General features: G+C 43.5%; 1 protein-coding gene across 6 annotated transcripts in view; it reads right to left on the minus strand.

The window, feature by feature from the left end:
- LOC120898534 (G-protein coupled receptor 52) overlaps positions 1-19,638 on the minus strand; it is a 50,193-nt gene that overhangs the window by 7,224 nt on the left and 23,331 nt on the right. For 2 of the 6 annotated variants that reach the window (XM_040304510.1, XM_040304511.1), the window contains 4 exons: positions 14,863-15,662; positions 2,688-3,223; positions 2,359-2,617; positions 745-753 (listed from right to left, as the gene is read on the minus strand). In XM_040304510.1, the coding sequence (XP_040160444.1) occupies positions 745-753; positions 2,359-2,617; positions 2,688-2,856 (437 nt within the window). In that variant the 5' untranslated portion in view covers positions 2,857-3,223; positions 14,863-15,662. Of the gene's footprint in view, positions 1-744; positions 754-2,358; positions 2,618-2,687; positions 3,224-14,862; positions 15,663-16,338; positions 16,473-19,638 lie in introns of those variants that run through there. The other 4 variants (XM_040304514.1, XM_040304509.1, XM_040304513.1 and 1 more) reach the window with 4 other exon arrangements.

Raw genomic sequence — 19,638 nt, forward strand, 5'->3', positions numbered from 1 at the left:
GCGTTGCTAACAGAGGGCGCCACCGTATGAGTTACTATAAATACAGTGACTCACTAATGGAGTTTAAGCTTCATTGGCTTCAATTTTAATACAAAATTAGTCAATCTCTACTGTACTGGAATTTATGAGAAACGGCGAATGATTTTCATTTAGGATTTTTAAACGTTTTGTATACTATTTCGTTGAATATATTATGTTGAAAAATATGTTAATAAACAAGGAAAATGAGTAATGAGTAAATCATTAAGATAAAATAAAGTAAATAAATTGAAAAGGTGTGTTTGCGAGATCTAGATTAACAGATCTAGAAATGTATTCATAGTGCAATTGGTCGTGCTGGATTACTAAATTTTGCAAGGAACTAAGTATACTATCTACGTTAACCTCTACTGCGATGGTGCGGACTACCCAACGGATCGAAAGGAAAACTATCCAAATAACACATAAACCAATATCTAAACCAATATAGCTCTACTTCTTTGTACAGCGAAATGATAAGGGAATGGTGCAGTGTACTAATTGTTTTTTTTTTCTTCGATAAGTAGCAAAACAAGTGCTACAAAAGCAAAGGAATTGCAATGTCCAAAATAGACCGCATTAAAAAGAAAGGAAACCAAGTTTACCAAAGATACAGGGATAGTTTGCTAAAACAGGAAACCAAACTGGGCGGGAAGGAGCTCATTTTATAAAAATAAAATATTTATATATATAGGGAAAGTATTCAACTGGCTAAAGTATTCAAACCTTCCATTCCTAGATATTAGTATTAGTATTGAAGGAGGGAGTAGAACATCACACACGAACAAACATCGATCAATAAAGGGTTTTTTTCCGTTCCGTTCTTTCATTTTCTCTCTCCCGTGTGCACCCTCCCCACGCACAAATGCACACATACACACACACCCACCCACACACACACACACACACACGCTCACACATACACACTCTCACATACCCACATACACACACACATACTCGCACAAAATTTTAAAAGTAATGGCCAGAGCATTCCACAACATCAGTTTTGATTAGTTTGATTAGTTCGATTATTCGATTTTGTCGGTGGTGTACGTGGGAAAGGTGATCAAGGGAGGATGTACATGTAAGTGTGTAAATGCGTGTGTGTGTGCGGGCGCATGTGTGTGTGTGTGTGTTTTTATCAGTGTGTACAACAGGCCACAATCGCATGCACGCGATCGGTTGTGCAGTTGGGAGTTGCGCAAGTTGGTGGAGTGTGTCGCGCATCAAAACCGCAACCGCCATGCGTTGCCATAAAGGGGATGCCATAAATTGGAGTGGGTTTTAGTGTGCCATCCAGAGGGGACGGACCCGACGAAAGAACGAGAGAAAGAGAAAGATAGAATAAGATACGGCTCAAACATGGATGATACGGAGAGGGCGGGAGATGGGATAGAGAGAGAGAGATAACACAAAAATAAACAAAAAATACGTTTCGGAAAAATGGAAAAACTAACAAGGTATAAAGAGAGATTGTAACAACAAAAACAAGAAGAAGAGGAAATACATTTTCCAACCAACCAACATTCAAAAAACAAGTTGAAGTTTTTTAGAAGAAGTGTAACGCAACGAGATTACGAAACTGTTAACAAAAGTTCTTTAACAAAGTAGAGATAACACATTGCACAAATTGTGTGAGAAAATCAACTTCAGTCAAGCATTACTTCAACCAAATGGAAGTTTGTCTGGTTTTGTATTACACTATATAACACATAACCATTCATTCGCGGGGTGTCAACAAACGAGGGTGAGTATTTAGTTAAGAAAAAAATTGTTCAGAAGAAAACCGAAACAATAACGAAATATATATATGAAGAAAAAAAAACACAACAAAAAAACAATCACACTGTGAGGTACGTTGCACAACTACATCTTACGATACAGTACATCACGCATTGGTACACAAATAAGTCATAGGCACACACACACACACGTACACACACACGCACGACAACGAAACAGTCACACCAAAGTGCGATGGTGTTGGCAGACGTCGAAAGGGGGTGGGTGGGTGGGAGTGTCCGGAATCTGGGACCCTCCATGGGAAATCGAGACCCCAACTGTGGGTGTTGAAAGTGTTGTGTGGTGATGAAGTGGGCGCGCAGTATACGTATTGTATCAGTGTATTGTATCATCGGTCTGTGTGTGTGGGTTTTTTTGGCTGTGTGTGTTGTACGCGCCAACTCAGTGGAGCTGTACAGTGGGATCTTTCATGGGGTATGATAGGGGTAACAGGGTGAAGGATCAAAGGAGGAGGGGAGGGAACATCATCATCGGTCACCGGTGAACGGTGCCGGTAAGTGGGCCGCCTGTCCACCGAGCCGGAAGTGCAACATTTACCTCGTCTTGGTTTGGATCGTTTCGTAGCGCAGTGGCTTCCGCACCGCCAGATAGCGATCGACCGAGATCCACATGAAGGTGTAGACCGAGATCGACCAGAGCGTCACCTCCAGGTAGCCGACCATCCGGCACACCACGTCGCCGTATATCCATTCTCCGCTGAAGGCCGGATACACCGAGAGCGAAACGATGAACAGACCGCACAGCAGGTCGGCGACCGCTAGCGACAGCAGGTAATAGTTTATAACCTCATGAGGTCCTGCAACGAATCCAAACGTGGACGAATGACGCGATGTCCGATTTCACCGTCCGCTGCTACAGCAACTCACCCTTAAAGTTAAGATATGTAGCTACTACGATGAGGTTCGAGATGACGATGGCGACCGCTAGGATGAGGATGATCGTGGCCTGCGTGAGCGCCTCCAGGGTTGAGCCGGTTTGCAGGTGACTCAGCCCATGCATCGTAACTCCTGAAACAGAGACGGGCGAGATAAGCATTGCACCCTCGCCGCATCACTGCGTCACCGGATCCGGGAGGACGGTTACCTCAGCTCCGGTCATGACGTGGCGTCGGCGAAGGGGGCGAATGCGTACCAGCTCCGAACCGTCGTCGTTTGTTGGCGGCGTTATCGTCCTCGTTGGCGTGGTTCGACTTCGGGCGTTCGGGGGCAGCCGCTCATCTATTGGTGGCGCACACTCTTTCCGAGCTCATACATTGAGCGCACCAACGGGTACACAGGTGTGGGGCTTTTGTTTTTAGTACAGCAACGCTAGTGCTGTGGAATCATTCACGCACTGCACGGTAATGGAAGAACGTTGGATTTTACTGTGAGAAGTATCACGATACTTTTACACCATAACAGAGCTGTGAAATAAGAAGAAAAGAGGGACAAAACCGTTTTAGTACATATTTTATTAATATAATATTTTAGTACAAGTGGGAACAATTTTTTTTAGAACAAAATACATAATGTAGTTTAAAGTGCCGGTCTGGTGGTACTCGTAGTCGTACGACTTAACAACATACCCGTCATAAGTTCAAGCCCCGAATAGACCGTAATCCCATAAGTAGGACTGACTATCCTGCTATGGGTAATCAAGAAGTCACTGACAGCCAAGCTCACTTCACTAGTGGGTACAGGCCAGACAGGCCTTGACCGACAACGGTTGTTGTGCCAAAGAAGAAGAAGAAGAAGTTTGAAGTGCATTGTATCGATGATAATAAAGCTGAACTGATTCTCATCCGCATCGTAGCCTGAAGTAAGGCCAGACTATCTTTCTGGTACTAATAAGTCCTGGAAGCCTGTATAGGGTGGCATGACTGCGTAGATAGTTAGGTTGTTAATTCCAACCTGAAGCCAAATTAATATGTATAAATCTATAATACTATAATCTATAATCTATAATGCATACGTATGACTGACTATCCTGCTATGGGGGGGAATCAATTAGTCACTGAAAGCCAAGCCAACAAGTGGGTACAGGCAGGCCTTAACCGACGTCGGTTGTTGAGCCAAAGAAGAAGAAGAAATCTATAGTACCGCAATTGCAGCAATTAGACCATGACACAAAAGCTAAACATATTATTCCTTTTTACATACTGTTCTGGGCCAAAATTGCAGAAAATTTGTATTTTTCCATCCATTTTTTGCACTTTTGCAGACGACCCTCAGGTTTCCGCATCAAATTTGATATTTGTTCTAAGAACGTTTCTGTGTTAGAACACAACAGGTTTTAGAACAGAATAGGAGAGACCAAAATGTCGCGATTAGTATCATTTTTTCTACGGTACTCGCATTTCGCGACGTTACGATGGAAGTTAATCATTCATTTGTACTAAAACAAGGTTGGATTAACCGAAAAGGAATGTATCCTCAACAATCTTTGAAGATGATTTGTTGCTCGTATAGATTCAGTAGTAGCAGGATTAGATTCAACCATCATATGCAGTACGCACATATTTAACAGTTGCTTTAGGAAATATTGAATGCGGTTGCAGACTAAAGAACAAAGCCTTTCACACACCATTGAAACAGCTTATATGAATAAGAGGTTTTCCAAACAAGGGAAACAAAAATGTGATAAAAATAAAGGGACAGATTGAAAATGTTCAAATGAAAATAGTAGGTTTTGTTGTCGAGGTTAACTGTTTAATTATTGTCTTTTCTGGTTGTGTCTCCAAATCGAACAACATCAAACAACCAAATTGAATGGCTTCAAGTACGACATTCAAGGACCACAAATTAACAAATATTGTGCAGTTTGTATTGGAAAGGCGATAATATACTAAGAGTCCGTAAGTGCTAGCAGAAGATAGACACAGTTTTTATTTAACTGCTCTAACAATCGTTTTCTTTGCACAAAGCTTTCCTTTTGTTTTGTAAACCGTAATTAGCTACTCTCGATTCAGTTCATTTCGTGCAGCTTGTTTCACAGCTACGTCATTCTGTGCACATTCAGTATTCCGCTGGGCTCACACCTCAACAAAGGTCGTCCATAGAGGACACGACCGCTGGGTGATGACCACTCGTTTGCATGTTTAATGTCTCGGAAGGCCATCTGGCACCATTTTCGGCTGCCAGACCATCGTCTCATTTGGGACAATTATTTAATCAACGTATATCTGTTTGCGTCTATGTGCCAGCATGGCCGTAATACTAACGTGAAACGTAAACCTAAAATTGCTGCAAATATAGCGATTGAAATTAATTTTAACACAATCGGGTAACAAAACACATCATTTCGCCTCGTAGCCCGCCCCAGCCGACTTGCAGCAATCTTTCCCTTGCTGCTTCCTACTTCCAAGTCCTGCTGATAATCACCAAGACACATTGTAAATCATTGTAATTATGGCGCGAATATATTCCCTAGCACACGATAAAAATCTTTAAAAAAACCACCCCACTCCGTGTTGTAGCAGTCCTTCGCTTCGCAACAGAGCGAATGGTGGACCGGACTTGCAGCTGCAGCATTTACCTGGTCAACCATCGGAGGGCACTCGCTACCCATCGGGCTTCCACATCGAACAGGAAAAGTGCCGTTTCCGGTTCAAAAGCACTTAATGAACGGCTGGCATTAAATGCAATTGTATAATTGTTAAATTATTCATGCAAGCTTTCCATCCGTTCCCGTTTGCGGGATAGCGCCCGGTGCACGCAGCCCCGCAAGTCCTGGGCTGGCCAGGCAGGTTGGTTAGTAAATAGCGACCAAACGGAGTAGCGCAGGAAACGGAACGAAGCAGTAAACGTACGCCACCGATGGTTTTACATTACTAACTTGGCGAACGTCGTGTAAAGCACTTGGAGCACGCGTCGTCCTGGACGGTCGCCTGGGCATCGATCTGGAGGTATGATTTTATTGCATTCTGGCACGCGCAATGTAAAGCGTTTGTAGGGGGGGGGGGAGAGGGAGGAAGGTGTTGTGCCACGTATTTCATGCCACGTACGTTCGCATTATTATGCAGCATTGGCGCGCGAACGCAAGGGGGCAAGTGAACGATAACAAGAATGAATTAGGTTAGAGGTGAGATATTTGGCCCCGGGGTGGAAGGGCCTTTTTTTCCTACACCCTCAATTATATAAGTGAACTAGCAGCCAAGGATTGATTTTCCCGGGGCTGCGATCAATAAAATTTGGCTGATTTTCGTAGCGCCATATCGGGAATGGAAAAATTTTGATTGTAGAAAAGCGCCAACAGGGCATAAAGTGAATATGAAAAATGATTTCCGTGCGGCAATCGAACGGGTGGCTATAAAAAAAAGTACGCCAGCACATCGCACTGCCAGCACGGATAAGGTTGATTTAATATCCGTGTCTCGTCAACGTCCAGAAGCGCGCTGGCGGTACGTCGACCGGCCCATAAAAAACCACCTCCCGGCTAGTGAACCACCATGCGTCTCCATCTAATATTAAACAAGCGTGGCACAAGCGTGGATGCGAAAAAAAACACACACACACTCACAAACTGTGTGTTGAAATATGTTCTCACCCTTCCCAAGGTCAAACACACACACACACATACACAGGCGTATGGTTGTGTGTATTTCACCGCACCAATAGCGACAGCAAACATTCGACCCAATCAGTTATGGAAAACAGTTTTTAGGGCAGTTTTTACCTCTTTGATTCGAACAACATAAAACGTCATAGATAGAGACGCGATTTGCTGACAGGCTCAGCATTTGATGTATGATTTGGGAATTGCAAAGCTACGAGCCGATACCGACTACAATCTTTGCCTGCAGCGCTAGCTCAATTATGCTGTAGCCGAGGGAGTACCGTGGGAAGTTACATCGATATTTGCCCAGTTTTGTGAAATTCAGCCACCATCTTCAGTGTTTCATTCTAAATTGCCCATGTTTGCATGTCATTGTGTGTGTGTGTGTGTCAATGCATACGCTGAACAGAGTGACAACATGTTGCCCCTCGGGAGAAGTAGAGCGAATCCCAAATTCTGTCCCCTATTTTGATAAACGCGTTCTGCCCCGGGTGTCGATTGTTGGCAGTCCAAATTCAGCAGCAGCAGCTGCAACAGCAGCAAATACCTTGCCTCGATCGATCGTCAATTCGATCGATACACCGTGAACTGTGGGGAGATGTTCGGTACCACGTGCTTTTATACTGCAACGCGTTCTCCCTATTTTCCGCTAGCCACTCTCCCCATGGCTGATCAAACAAAAGGGGTAGCTTTTTATGTAGTAAAATCTCTGTCCCGCAGCAGCAGCCGTTTCCAACTATCGATTTTGCATGCGGAAACATACACAGCAAACAACCTGGGAATGTAAACACGTGTTGTGATTATGCCAATTGGGGAATGAGGCCTGAGAACAGGGGAGAAGAGATAATAATGGGACGTCGGTCTGTGACTGGTGTTGCCCGACTCGAATGCAGAGCGTGTGAACGGGTGAACAACACACGTGATGGGTACAGATTAATCAATCCTGAAGGTGTTTATGTTGATGAGTGGGGGCTTTTTTGAGTTTCGGGTTGTTTAAAAGCGATCTGGACGATATATTCGATGGTAGAGCGTGTTGGGCAAAAATGTTAAAAAATAACGTTTTTTTCTAGATCTATTGCATTTTGGAAGGCACTACATGGCAGCTTAGAAAATTCATAAGGATATAGTTAAGGATCATAATTGAAGTATGAGCTTTGACGCAGTATGAAGAATTTCCAATACGATTTAAATCAATAAATTTTAAAATTAATTAAAATATACATCTAAAAAGGTTTTAGTTTTTGGTTCGCATTGCTTCGCAAATAATATTGTTAGGGGCTATTATGACGTTACCTTTAACAATAGAGTACACGGTGGAATATTGGGTTGATAAGAAAATAATACATAAACTATTTTATAATAAATAAATAAATAAAACATAAACTATTTAACGTTTAAAAAGCCATCACGGTCCGCATTTTAGACTCCTGAGAGAGCATAGGAGCATTAGCATTAGACTCCTGAGAGAAGCATAGGACCCGCAGTTTGGAGACTATTGAAAATAGATGAAAATACTTGAAACCAAGGATTTTAATCCTTTTTATATATTGTATCGTATATTGTTTAGATGTTCATTTTGCACATAATGTACTAAAGGTATCAACCACAAGCTATATATCCTCATTTAGTCTTTAGACTAATAACTTTATTTTAAATTAAAACAAATTAATGAACGAAAGTGCTCTACAACTAGCTTTACACAAACAAATGCTCTAACATGCAATAAATAATGAATCTGTTAATTGTTTCATTACTAGAGAAAATGGGCACTGAAAACATAGATTCAGAATTAGAGTTAGCAATTTGTCGGTTTATATGGGTTTGGATGGTTTAGAAACAATTACACAATTGGTTTAGTGTCTCCTTCGATTACATGTTTGTCGATTAAAAACCTGTCACAAGGTTGAAAAACTGAGTAAATAGGCAATAAAAATAAACAATAACAAAGAGAACACATGGCACCACCATGCTCGATGACCCTGGTTCCTATATTGGTGCTTTATCCATTAGAAGTGTATACATTATCGTACGCCCTCAAAACAAAACAAAAATATCAGGACAAACCAGGCGTTACTGGATTGCATCGGATAATCGATTGTGCTATCGCAGGGAAAATGCGAAACAATCGTTTATCGGTTGTTCCCAGGCTTTCCCGTGTTGATATGTTTTGTTTTTCCCACTGCGGCTGTTGCCTCTGCTTACTGTAGCTCAATGACATGCGTAGCACGTGACCGCAGTGCTATCCTGGGAGGAAGCAGCAGCCAGCCAGCCAGCCAGCGCCACCATTATTGACTTTGGCCTAAAAATGTTTATGCTATCTTGCACAACACACACATACAGACACGCACAGCCTCATGTTCGAAGATAAGCGCTGAACGGCACGGGCTACACCGACACGTGTAGGGTACATGGAAATGCATAACCACACCACAACACAGCTACTCTGTACCCCAGTTACTTTCTTGAACGAAACACCCAAAGCCCACGGCCCGAAAGCTTTTCCGTTATACGGACAGCACACCCTTGCCCAGGTGCAACAAATGGGCGGAAATGAGTTGCGCCATTTTCATCCTTCGCTTGGAGGGAACAGATAGGGCGCGACCATAACAATGAGCGGAGGAGAAAAGCGCTTCAAGTAGATGGTAGAGGAGGCAACAGCCTTATCGGGAAGCACCCACAGCTTCCGCCCTCCGTTGGGTGGGGCGCTTGTATCTGTCTGTGTGTGGGTGGGTGTGTGTTTAAGCGAGAGCACACGACGACAACGTATGACGTCAGACGCGTCGTTTATCCGGGGCCGCGCGCACATTGTTAGCGCTCCAGTGGAAATTCTCATCCGTCGCGTAATGAAAGAAAGGACCGCTGGTGGTGGGGTTGCTGTTCCGTTACAGTTGCCGGTCGCTGGATGGTCGATTTTGCTGGATGCTGGCGAAATATGTGTGTGTTCAGTGAGATGGAAATTGCTCTCCCTTTTCGCTCCTTTTCACTGCCCTCCTCGCGTGTGATGCGAGCTCGCAGGCACGAAGGACACACTCGTTCGGGCGCGGTTTAGACACCCGGGAGTGTTCACAATGAGTGTGTGTGTGTGTTTGTGTGTCAGTGTACGTGTGTGATATAGTGCTGCAGCTGAAGTTTACTAATTATTTTTAATTGTTCTCCGTTTTTGCCACACCACTTGGTGCGACATTTGTATGGGGCGATCGGGTGAGTGCAACACGAAAACCTATCCTTCCAATTTCCCAACTTCGCTGCACGGTTCTGTTAGAGCTAGGTTTGTACCTATTATGAGTCGTATTTTTTTCGCTCTCTCTTGTCCCTGTTATGAGCCTGCCGTCGTCTTTGTTATGTCACCATTTTTATGGGTTTTCAAGACGCTATTCAGAAATTTGCTATTTTAGCAAGGAACAAAGGCGCCATTGAGTGCAGGTAAGGGATCTTTTGGTATGAGTTTTATGAAGCGAATTTTAAAATGAGCTATTTTGAATCCTTTTGTCTGTATTGTAAAAACATATTCTACCTTAGGTAGAGCAATGAGAAAATCATACTGATCATTTAAAAGGCAAATTAAATGTATTAGATTTTTCTGAACAAACTTGCAAACTTCAATTCGATTACATCAAATTAAGCTTCTTAAAAAAATGATTTCATGTTCTAATTTCACGCAAATGGACGTATACATACCGAGGAAGGTATATTAAATTAAATTACCATAATAAATATAGTTAAATTTGACCCAATCTCTTGATTGCCTTATGATAAATTGATTTATAAATCATTTGATGCAATAAGCAACATATTTCAGCTTGCTTTTTTTTTAACGAAATTTCTTCCAAAACCTGATATTTCGTTTCACATGTTATCTCTAATCATTGACTCAAGAACTAACTCTAATCCCAAGTTATCCATAGTTAGTACATCTATTATTCCACATTTTCAATACGATTTTTAAGTTTTAATTTCCGTTTTATTTCAAAGCTGATTCATCTCGGCTGTTTTCCTTTTCTCAAATCACTTATTATTCGTCTCGTGTGCATTGACCTCTAGCAATATTACTCGTGCTACACATAATGCAAACAGCTTAAGCTTAGCTTAATCAATCAACTTAAGCTTAATAGATGTGTTTAGATCCAACACTGCAACAACTTAACAATAAATCACTTTCTGCATCTTAAAAACAAAATACAAGATCAAAAGCGCGGTAGCGCTCTCAACGAAATGATTTTCAAAACACACAAAACACACCCACTCCGGAATCGATTTAGTGCAACGATGAAGTCATTTGCAAAAACGGCCCACCAATGCAACACATCACCTCCCTCCCCAACCGACGCTCCGTTGCTGCATCCGAACGATCATGTCTGTATGCGCTGCCCATTTCCCCAGCACACTCGATTGCCCGCCGAGCCAGACGGAAAAAGGCGGAAAAAAGGGACACGGAACCATTTTTCGATCTCACCCTCAGTCTCCCACCCCCTCCCGGGTGCAATCCCAACAGGGTCGACTACGCCGACTAGCATTTGGCAAACGGCCAACAATCAGCGCCACAGCGAAATGCCCCAAGCGTCAAGACGATCACGGCGTTTTGCAAATCGATTATGCACGTGATTTGTACAATAAGATGTCACCAACTTTCGCCTCTCCGCACCCTGCATTGAGGTCCCTTCCCAACCCTCTCTCTCTCTCTCTAAGCGCGTTTGCTCAGTTTTCGGTTGTGGACCAACATTTTGCTCTCGGATGTTGGGCGCTTCATTTATCAATTATCTTCAACCCGACGACGACTTTTGCCCGGGCCGGCCAATTGACAACATGCGAACTTGCAGCTGGGTGGAGTGGGTTGGTGATTTAATTTTCCTAATTACCCCAAAAAACGACCGGCTCGGCGGGCACTGTGCCGATTGTTGGGGAGCAAGGATGTGAGCTGCTTGACCATATTGACCGTTTGGTGACATGGAAATTAATTTACGTAAAGCTGGTGCAAGTTGAGGTTGAGTTCAAATTCAATTTGCTTCTTGTGTGACATGGAGGAGCGGTAGTACAGTGGTAGGGGGCTTTGATGTTATTTATTTTCGTTTGATGAACACGATGACGAGAAGACCCTCCTGGGAGGAGATAGGCAATTCAAGGACCTGAGTGCAAAGGTGAAATTGGCGTGGTTCTAAAATCAATCAATGTGATTTTATGTATCTGTGAGCGTAGACAATAATTTCTTTAGAAATGGGTTTTTCGGCATTTGGGAAGCAAATGGGATCAAACAGGGCAATTATAGGTTTTATATTTTATATCTCAACATGGTCGTCAGGGTTTGCGATGGGTTCTTTTCTTTGTATGTTGAATAGACATCAAACAACACAGAACATGTATATGCTTTAAGGTAAACTCAATTGAATTATGAGGCATTGAAGATTCTAGGCATTTTTTTTTAAATTTAATCTGACATTTGCCAACTAAAATGACGTCATCACTCCATACGAAAGCACGCTCCAAGACTTCAAGTTTTCTACCAACTTCAGTATGGACTAGCGGTGGGAACTCGGAATCGGACCTGATTCCGATTTCGTGTTTGGAATCAATTCCGAAACCGATTCCGTTGCTGAAATCGATACCGATTCCGGAGCAGATTCCAGAGTCGGTTCTCGAGTTGACTACTGAGCCGATTATGGAGTTGACTACTGAGCCGATTAAGGAATTGACTCAAGAGCCGATTTAGGAATCGATTTTGAAATCAGGATTGGCTCCGCAATCAAAATCGGCTCCGGATTCAGAATCGTCCTGGGAATCGCAATTTGCTCCGGAATCGGTATCAGAATTCAATCCATAATTGGAATTAACTCCAGAATGAGAATCAGTTCTTGAATTAAGATAAGAAGTTTCAGAAGCGAGAACAATACGCGAATCTTCATGAGAATGGAACGTTTAAAAGTCAATTTGGATTTTTTTGTGGCTATCAATACGTAGCATCATTGGATCCAAACGGCTATTCTTAACGGTATGGAGATGCCGAAACTGACTTCGATTTCCAATTTCCGATTTCGATCCCAGAGCCGATTCCGGAATCGATTCCGGACCTACTATCCGGAATTGATTCCAGAAAACTTCGGAACTAGCCAGAATAAATTACGACGAAAACTTAATTTTTACCATCACTAGGATGGAAAATTCTAAATGTTATATGATTGAATGTTATATGATATGGCTATATATGATTGAACTTTTCTACTGCAGTCTTTCCTCAAGTTACGCGAATATTGGATTCTGGAGACGTTCATGCAATTCAAATACCACGTTTAGCAGCCAGAATGTTATTGATAAATAGTTATTTTTCAATGAATTTAGTACTCTTATTGTAACTACTTATTTAAGAGAACTCGGTTAGAAGATTCGGATATGTCTGTCTTTTTAGCGATTTTAAACATTACCTATTTTGCATTTGACAATTGTTGACTTATGAAGAGTGACTCAAGTGTCGCGTAATTCGGGGAAAGATTGTAAAGTATAAATATCTTCCAAATCCAAAGAAGGCGAAAAACTATGTAAAATGAGGATTATCGAGGCAGTAAAAGGATTTTAACTTTTTGGATGTCTAAAATTGAAACGATTTGGTTTGGTGCATGATTCTTTGCACACAAATAATTCACTCTTATATAGAAGAAAGTCTCTATCTGTCATTTGGAATGGAAAATACAACCCAGTTGAATCATATCTTTACTGACACAGCCTGAAACACCATCTTTCGAATTTAAATCATCAAAGGGACCTTTATTAGTAACGCGAAAACCAGCCGCCTCTTCCATCATCGGCACGAATTCATTCTAATGATCATTCACTGTCACACATGACTCCATAATTAGATGGTTGACCGATCGATCGATAATTGATTGGTGAACCGTCATGTTTCCCCTAAAGGGAAAGGCTTCGCATTAAGAGGCACATCACGTAGCGCCGTAATTCTACAACGCATCATTCATTCAATTGATTCGTTCTGTTTCGGTTTCCTTAAACTCCAAACAAGCGCCACTCTTACGACAAATGGCATGGCGCGCACAACGACCCAACTTATCCAGCACACCACCGATCGATGCAACAGCGACCAAATGGTCAGCATTAAAACAGCACTCGTTTGCTTCAAAACGTCGCAATGTGTCCCAAACACGGCCGCGGGCCACGATGTTAGACGGATGAGGTCACACAAGCGTGCCGGAGCACGCTGAAGGTGAATTCGAGTGAGGACACTATCAAAACACGACCCCCCGCAACACACAGCAACGGACGGAATCGGTAACGGCAAGAGTCAAGTCAGTTAATTTTGACAACGCCCGGGACAGGGAAAATCGATTTGGTTCGGCACGCAACCGGCAACGACCGTCAGTCCGGTCAGTGGGTCCTGCCAAACAGTGCTCCGTTTGCCGGTGGTTGTCCTCGAGAGGAAAAGGTTTTTCATAGCAACACGCGGCAAAAAAATTGGGCGTTTTTCCCCCAAATAGAACGAAAAAGATAGAACTGAAATTTATTACAAAGGGAAATGTTCAATACCCCGTTCATTAAATCCTTCCTCTCCATGCTGGTGCAGCACAAACACACACATTGAAAATTTGCACCACCGTACGAAGGCGCCGCGGCATTTCCTCGAACATTCCAACCTCGGCAGGGAACCACACACATTTACATAACGCCAACATTTCGGTACAAGCCAAGGTATGCAACGGTGCGGGAGTAACCGTTTTTGGCAAGTAGCCAACCCTGCTGGCCCAAAGCCGAATGCCGCAGAGGGGGGTGCAGAAACGGAGCTTTCACGTGTCGTGCAGCGATTCCTTAGACCCGCCGGAGTATGTCGTGCAAAAGGATAAGGACAGGAATGCAAATTTGTCCACCAAGCGTCATGTTGCGACGTTCCGGCGTCGAAGTCGGTGGTGTGTGGTGATCGAAATGCCTGCAGGCTTCTTCTTCCGTTTTTTTAGCTCTGGCGACTGATAACCGAAAGCCCAGGCCAGCAGAGCACAATAAACGCACCGGGGGCGCAGTGAAGCATAATGAGAAAAGTTGCTACCTCTTTTTTTGTTGTTTTCTTGCCTTTACGCTATGTTGCGCACTTGCTTTTAATTAAACGCTCTTTGCGGGGGGTTTTGCGTGTCATTTTATGTGTGCTGTAATAAAGAAGCAAAGTTAAAATGGATTGCTTGAGGAGATAGTGTGTAATCGAAGCTAGCGGGCGACATGCTTTTCCATTTCTCATTCTATTGCTGTGATTTACCATCGTGTTACCTTATCTAAAATTGCTTTCTGAGTCTTATATCATGTAGATTCGTTGAGAAGTGTCCTTTAAAACACAAACAAAACGACTATCAATGTATCCAATGGCCATGCTTAGCCTGACGTCGATCAATCCAATCTCTAGACGGAACGCCAAACACATCCAGACCGTCGAAAGCTCCACGCCCTTCTCGCTCTTCGGCAAAGAGGGCGAATCGAACAGTCCAAAACTCGAGCGCAAAACCGCACGCGACGAATACTTACAGTGCAATGCAAAAAACGGACACCATCCGGAAACTAATCCACAAATCCTTGACAAACGGGAGTTGACTGGTGACGATGGCGTGGGAAAATGGAAGAGCTCGGATCTTGCGGACAATGCGTTTGTACCAGGTCAAGGCTTCACTGTACCATAAAACCACAACAGTATCCTTTCCTTGACGATTTTCCAGATATTTTCCACTCACTTATTCACTCACAACATCCAGATTGTGCTTGATGTACACGACCGCACTGTGTACTATTTTTCCTCACTGATAAGCAAATGAATCTGCGTACCACACTGTAGCCACACTGCTGCTGCTGCTGCTACTTCGATGGGCTCGGGAATCGATTCCAACTCAGCAATCGAAGCTCGACCTCAAGAGCAAGAGCAATCGAGCGTGATCACGCTCTCCGCAAGCAGCTCTCACTAAGCGCGCACACACTCTCTTACTCACTTTCTCGCTATCTCTCTCTCTCTCACTGCAAGACTCCACTTTCGCTCTCCCTCGTTTAGGGGTGGCTTTTCTTTCAAACCTTTTTTTTTTTTTGGTGTGTGCGTTGGGGATGCTTTTCTTCGTTTTCCCACGATGTACCGCGTTTTGCTCGCTTTTAATCACTCTCTTGCTGTGTTTTTTCCTTCTTTAATCACGCACACACAATCTTTCTCTCGCTCGCTCGCACTCGTTTTTATTCACTCTGTATCCTGCGCCTTTTTTTGTTGTTTTTGTTGGTGGACTCGCACTACTGTACAGCATACGGATTCGCCTTTTTTGCTGGGCTGTACTTTATACCACCACAGGCTGTGAAAGGATAGCATGAAATATAAGAAATGGAAAACACACACACACACACTCATACAGAAAAGGGAATATCACATTCTAACAAGCTCAATCAAAGCAAAGATTCCTTTTTGTGCGAAAAAAAGGCTTGGAAAATTGGTGAAAATTTTCCAACCAAACGGTGGGCGCTTTGATTTGCCATTGAAATGGGAATGAAAAACGAACGGTGTGGATCAGTGACGCAGGGACAAAAAGCAGTGAAAATTTAGGGGGATTGGGAGGGGGGGAGGGGAGGGAGAATGCCAGGATCCGTTGACAGATTGATGAGACTTGCGTGAAGGTTTGATGCTTTGTGCAGCAAGTCCGCAGGGGAGCACTTTTCTTTTACTCTGCACTATTTCGACTACACTCTTCTTTTGCACCAAATTCCAGAACTGGAAAAGCTACAACTCAAACTTGAACCGATGTCTCTGCCATACAAAATCACCACTGCATCCGGACGTTTCCCTACTGTCTCGCCCACACAGGACACTTTCGCTCCACCTCAGGACCTTTTTCCCCCTGCTCTGGCACACAGTCACAGTCCGTCGTTTGCCTTCGATCAAACAAAATGTGTCGTTTTCTTATTAGACTTTGGTTGCTTTTTCCACCAGTGCTACTGGTATTGCCTTGGTTGTCTTTTCCAATCCTTCCTCACCTCTCTCCTCGCTCTCTCTCTCTCTCTCTCTCTCTCTCTTCCACTGTGAAGGCGAAGGGTGAATCCCTGCGACAACTGTTAGCAGCCCGACCAGCAGAAAGCCCCAACACGGCCTCGACGTTTACACGCTCGGCTTGCACTCAACGTACTGAAAGGCGGCCCCCGAGCAGTGGCCCGACTGTGCCGGACGATCTCCGCGGGCACTCATTCGTGCCGTGCCAGGATACTGTGAGTGAAATTCTCATAAACGTGTGTGCGTGTGTGTGTGTGAGAGAGAGAGAGAGAGTAAGCTTCTGTACGTGAAGGCTCGTCCTCGTGCGGGCTTGGAAGCTTTGGCAGTTTGGCGTTGCGTAACAGGGTACCAGCAAACAATGCGGCTTTGGGGATTGGAATTGTCGTGTAAAAAGGGGGGGGAGAGAAGGATGTGACGGAGAGCGGAGAAAAGGATGTTAAACTCCATCGCTTCCCTTCACCGTCGTTACTGATGGGAACACTGACCTCGGATTATGCGATGGTGATGGTGATTAGCTTTTTAGATAACCGTTGCACGATTACACACACACATACAGGACATAAAGGATTCGTATGGGGGCAAAGGTGGAGGCGTTTATCGGATGCGAGAAGGGTAAGAGCGGGAGGATGTTTTTTGTTCAATGAATGAAGCGCCTTTTTTGTTTGGTGCGGTGTATAACGATGTAAGTGATTTTGTGAAGGCAACGACACGGCTTTGTCACTTTTAATGATTATTGACCAATCTGATTGGGTAGCCCATACAGATTGTATTACATTTGCATGTTTGTTTTGTGACTTTCGTTTAATGCTTTTCTTAAGAACCTGCTTAAATAGGTACGTGAATCTTTTAAGATAAAGAAAATTGTGCTAATATGCTTACATAGCTTGAACTCTACATTTTGATAATAATTGTTAGTTTGGCCTGGCTACAGGGCTACACAACTAGACTTCAAACATCCCCTTTACTGTAAAGAGTGCTCCAAAATGTATGGTGTTGAAACCAAATTAAACTGAGATACTTATGGACATCCCTTAGGAGACCTATAACCAAACTCATACTGGTCCTGACACAAATATGTAACCTTTTCTGGTTTAATAGCTGCTAATTAGCTACTGCCGGCCCTGAACCTGATACTGAACCTATGCCGGTCCAGGAACCGATACTGAACCCATACCGGTCCAGGAATTAATACTGGTCATACCGATCCAAGAACTGTTCATGAACCCATGTCGGTCTTGGAACTGGTCATAAACCCATAACGGTACTGGAACCGACCATGAACCTATCTCGGTCCTCGAACCTATCATGAACCCATTCCGGTTCTGGAACTGATCATGATCCTATCTCGGCCCTAAAACCTATCATGAACCCATACCGATTCTGGAACTGATAATGAACCTATCCCGATCCTGGAACCTAACATTAACCCATATTGATCCTGGAACCTATCATGAACCTATATCCGACAGCGAACTTATCATGAACCTATCCCGGTCTTGAAACAAATCATGATCCCCACAGCGGTTCAGGAACTGATACTGAACGCATATCGATCCTGGAACCGATCATGAGCTCATACCGATTCTGGAACCGATCAAAAACCTATCCCGGTCTTGGAACCTATCATAAACGTATATCGGCCCTGAAACCTATCACGAACCCATATCCACCATAGAACATATCATGAACCTATCCTGGTCTTGAAACCTATCATGAACCCATAGCGGTCCAGGAACTGATACTGAACGCATATTGGTCCTGGAACCGATTATAAACCTAACACGGTACTGAAACCTATCAAGATCCTATCCCGGTCTTTGAACCTATCATGAACCCATACAGGTTCTAGAACCGATCATGAACCTATCCCGGTTCTGGAAACTATGATTAACTTATACCGACCCTAGAACCTTTCATAAACCCATACATGTCCTGGAACTGATCATGAAACCTTTGCCGCCCCTGGAACATATCATGAATCAATACCGGCCCTGGATTCGATCGTGTACCCATACCAATCCTGAAATAGCTCTCAATTATATTCAATTCCTGAAACAGTACCTGGAACTGTTCCGGATTCGGAACGATAATTGAATCTTGGTTTGGGTCTGGAACAGCTACAGATCCAGTTCCATTCGACAAACCATACCCGGTAGCAAATATGCAGCGTAGGAAAAAGTGTAGGAAATTTAATAGGACTATAATCTCTAGAACCGGTTGATGATTTTCAACTGCCAACGATTCGACGCGTACAAAAAACTCTTTAATAAGAAAAAAACATGACAGGGTATGCAGCATACATGATCTATGGTCATTTACTATATTCCATAGAAAAGAGATAGAAAGAGAAATATTCGTATAAAACATTAACTAAGCCTAATTAAACACAACATTGCTCAACATGTTCCATTGCATCGTGTTCCAAGGACCTCTCAGACTAACGACAAGTGAGCTTCAACATTAAAATTTTGTAATATAAGCTCATTGTTGAATCACTTCTAACGTACGTATTTTCCCGCTTTTATCCCCCAGACAGAATGTGGCTTCGGCTTTCCTTGTCGGTAAACCCCAAGTTCACACGCATCGTCGCATCTTCCCTTATTATCGGCCGTTCGATAAAAGGGTAATTTCCGCCCGATACTCCACGGGCTAGCACGCGTACTGGGGGCTGTAAATATACGACCCATTCACGGCATATGTAGCACACCTGTTCCGATAAGCAACGGCTATAAATAGAAGCTATGCTATGATATTCTTATCACGCTACGGGGATAACAGCGTACACTTACCGCGTACAGTAAGCGGGAAAAACTCGCAGCGACATAAGGAACAGGTTGTACAACGATACACACCGGCGATACATGTCAGTGATAAGGTTTTTTTTGTCTAGTTGGAAGACTTTCCTGTTCTGTTTGTTTCGATGTTGAGCTGTGAAGGTACGGAAAAGGGTATGTTGTCGAGGGTGAGCATTGGGGGAAAAAAAGGAAAGTCCATGCCACTGCTTTACCCTTTGCAGAGTATCGATATCGATGAGACTTTGATAAGCAAGCATATTTGTGCCAACTACTCTCTTACAACGGCATTCCCAGGAGCGTTGCAAAAAAAGAGAAAAATAGAAAAGAGAAAGAGAGACGGAAAAAACCTCACCGGAACAGTGTTTTGTTACGGAAAACAAACCAGCAGCATGTTCGACTGGGAGCAAATATGTTTCACCAGACCACCACCATCAGGTCTCATCCCTTCGAGCCGAGCGCATGTAGCAAGTGACACGTCCATTCACTATAACA

The sequence above is a fragment of the Anopheles arabiensis genome, chromosome 2 (assembly GCF_016920715.1).
Source record: "Anopheles arabiensis isolate DONGOLA chromosome 2, AaraD3, whole genome shotgun sequence".
Lineage (NCBI taxonomy): Eukaryota > Metazoa > Arthropoda > Insecta > Diptera > Culicidae > Anopheles > Anopheles arabiensis.